General features: G+C 67.7%; 1 protein-coding gene across 2 annotated transcripts in view; it reads left to right on the forward strand.

Moving 5' to 3' along the window:
- The first annotated feature begins 883 nt into the window (after positions 1 to 883).
- The window catches only part of LOC113208172 (zinc finger MIZ domain-containing protein 2-like), a 37,388-nt gene continuing 34,972 nt past the window's right edge, over positions 884 to 3,299 (forward strand). For both annotated transcript variants that reach the window (XM_052265810.1, XM_026425058.2), the window contains exon 1: positions 884 to 1,299. In XM_052265810.1, the coding sequence (XP_052121770.1) occupies positions 1,274 to 1,299 (26 nt within the window). In that variant the 5' untranslated portion in view covers positions 884 to 1,273. The remainder of the gene's footprint in view (positions 1,300 to 3,299) is intronic.

Below are 3,299 nucleotides of genomic sequence, written 5' to 3' on the forward strand. Positions count from 1 at the left end.
ATGGCGATTGACATGAGCATTGAAATCCGTATCGGCACATTATGCAGGCGATTAATTATGCATAGTTTATTAAGGTATCGCACAAGCGTAAGCAAGCAGTGACAACGTGACAACAGAGGAATATATAGGCAGCTAGATGGATGGGTAGCTGAGCCGAGCAGGACTGCCCACATTGACACGAGCAGCAGCCTGCCCTGTGGCGGGGCGGCAGGCACTCACTCACACCCCCACCCGCACGCACGCGCTCGTCCGCACACACTCACACACGCACACACACACACACACATCCAGGCTGCAGAGCGACCCGGCCCGGCGCGCCATCTGGTCCGAGCCGAGCCGAGGTCAGCCCAGTCCAGGCGAGTGCGTGACGAGCCGAGCGGGCCGCCAGGCCGAGCCACGGGCCGCCGGGCCGAGCCGAGGCGGGGCGCGGGCGGTCGGCAGGCACGGGGTGCGAGGCGGCCCAGCCGCGGGGTGGAGGCAGGCATGGCGACGGACGGGTCGGGCCGGGACGGCCCCGATCGAGCATGAACAGTGCTGGTCCCCTCGCCGCCCCGCCGAAGCCGAGCGCAGCCGAAGTCGAGCCGAGCCGAGTCGTGGGCGCGCCGAGCGCAGCCGGAGCGTGCCGAGCCGTGCCGAGCCGGTGTCATCGCGGGCCTCGGCCGGGTGGCCGGCGCGGTGTGGCGCGGGGAGGGACGGTGCCGGTCCGGGCGGGGCGGGGCAGGGCGGATGGCAGGATGGCGGCAACGCAAGCAGGCAGGGGCTGCCCTCGCCTAGGCTGCGGGCGAGGCGAGACCCGACTCTCGAGCCGAGCCGAGCAGGGCTGCGCCGATCCGCGCCGGGCATGAGGATCGGGCGGAGCCGAGCCGGAGCGGCCAAGTCGAGGCGAGGCCCACAGTGCCCACCACAGTCGCTGCTCGTCGCGCGCCCGAACCAGACGCGCCGCTCAGCGCGCTCAGCGGCGCACAGCGAGCCTCGTGCCGCGATCCACAATGCGATCCACGTAAACACAGAAACATTGTGTCCTCCGCGTAAACGCACCGAGCGAGTGAGCTTTGACGCCACCGCAAGACACTTGGGATATTTCGTCGTTGAGCGAAACGCGTGTTTCGCGCGAGTCAGTGTGCAGTGCAGTGAGTGAGTGACCGTTGTGTGTGTGCAAAACAGCCAACTAAGTGATTGTTGAGTGCAACTCAAACTGATAACCTCGCCTCTCCGGATGGATTACACTTCACCCCTCTGCGGATTCATGGAGGATCTATGAGATTAGTCCCCAATGCTGGGATACAGCACGTCTTACAGGTAGATACCACCAACTCTAAACAAAAGCCAACCAAACCGGTGTCAAGCCTCGTCGTGGTGGCGGGTGTCAGTGATATGTCGTCGGGGGCGCCGCCAGGTACCTGCTCGTCGCGGGGGCGGTACCGGCGAGCAGCCCCGAGCCCTGCCGCCGGTGGCCGCGTCAGGGAAGTCCCGAACGGGACTTAGCCTCCAGCGCTCCGGGACACCAGCGGTGGCGGGCCCACGCCCCCTGCCAGCTTACCGGCTCAACGTCGCGCACCGCCCACGCCGGAGCACGCCGTCCAGTGCATCCTGGGCACCGGGCACCCCGGGGCGGGCATGGCGAACAGGTGACATCCTGGTGGTCGCCTCCCCGGAGCACCTGCGGAGGGCCTGGCGTTGGCGTGAGGAGGGCACTGGCGACTATGTCAACGCCGCTCTCGGCCAAAGTCAACCCAGTTGCGCAAAGATCTGCAGTCGAAAACGCACGTTGCCGACGTCCCGGTCCGACCGGAGGGCTGTCCCCGACCTCGGTAGTGGCGCCCCAGGTCTGCAGCCGGGATGCCCGCATTCCAGTCGTCGGCGACGACACCTTGTCGGGCAGAGAGCCCACGGCAGCACAGCCCGCCTCGGGGTCAGTCAGGCGCCATCTAAGGGGCGGGCTGATTGGAGTTCAGCGGGGGAGGTCCCTTGTCATGTCGTGCACGACATCAAGACGACGGGCTCCAAGTGGCGGGCGGGCCGCGGCGGCCTCGCCCAGAGCTGGCCGGGCCGGGCCGGGCCTTGGGCTGCAATCAACAGTTGTGTCTTTGCGCCCGGCAGCTGGTGGCCGCCCACGCCCCTCAAGTAGGGCATGACGCCCTCGTCCAGAGAGGCAACTGTCGATTGTCGAACGAGAAGGTGGCGTGGCGGGGAGAGGCGTCCCGCCCGTCCCGAGGCGTCGCCGTGCTGGTGCTGCTTGTTGGGGTGCGGAGGGGAAGCGGTGGTGGTGGTGGCGAGCCGGCCGGCGGGCGAGGCACACACACACACATGGCGCGGAGCCCGCCCAACCTCCTCCCCTCCGCTCAGCGCTCTCTCGCGCGCGCATTAGCATCAACTTTGTAATATTCCCCCGGCCGCGGGCTCACCCCTTCTCTCCGGCGGCCCACACCGCGGGCGTCGCGCTGACCGATCGGCGACAGCCAGACCGAGTGACAGTCGGTGTGACGGGCACAGCCGGACCGAGTGACAAGTCGGTGTGACGGGCACAACAAAATCTCGCGGCCCGATCGCAGAGCGACAGGTGCCGGCGGCGGGCGGCGGCGACGGCCCGGCTGCAGGGGGCGGGTGTGTGGGGCTGCACATCTGCCCTCGGGGAGGACAGGGCCGGGGGAGTACCCTCACCTGCCCGACACGGCGGTGGGCATGTGTGGCGGGCCGACCTGACCCCGACACAGGAGGAGCCGGCCGGGTCACCGAGCCTCGAGCACTCAATAGAACACGGCTCGGCGAATGCTTCCAGTGATGCCGGTGCGAACGGTGTCGTTGTGTCTGTCTCGCCCGCACCCGGCCAGGGATTAGGCCGGCGGGCCGAGGCCGGAGCCGCCACCCACCCCCTCCCTCCAAATTCCTCTACGTTTGTGTATGAAAGGAAGCCGTACCTGTCCGTCTCCTCGCGTCCCCCAAGCCGGCGGGGGCCAGGCAACGGCCAGCCGAGTCCGCCGGAGCAGGTCTCGGTCGGGTGAGAGAGAGACACCTTGAACAATATGTTACCCGGCTTCTCCTCAGCCGAAGCTTCGGTCGAGCTGAAAAACGCCGATCCCGCGCTCCCAGAGCAGCCGATCCGCCCGTCTGTAAATTGGCGCTGATTGACAACACGGCTCAGGCGGGCAGACAGACAGCCTCCCGGTGCAGCCCTGCCTGTTGTCGCCCTGCCGGCCCTGCCGCGGGGCGCTGCCTGGGCGCTGCTGCGAGACGAAGGGGGTGGCGGTGGAGGGGGTTGACGCGGTGCGACGTTGCAACATATAGTGCTACTACCCCCC

Source organism: Frankliniella occidentalis, unplaced genomic scaffold, assembly GCF_000697945.3.
Source record: "Frankliniella occidentalis isolate FOCC.00 unplaced genomic scaffold, Focc_3.1 Scaffold30, whole genome shotgun sequence".
Lineage (NCBI taxonomy): Eukaryota > Metazoa > Arthropoda > Insecta > Thysanoptera > Thripidae > Frankliniella > Frankliniella occidentalis.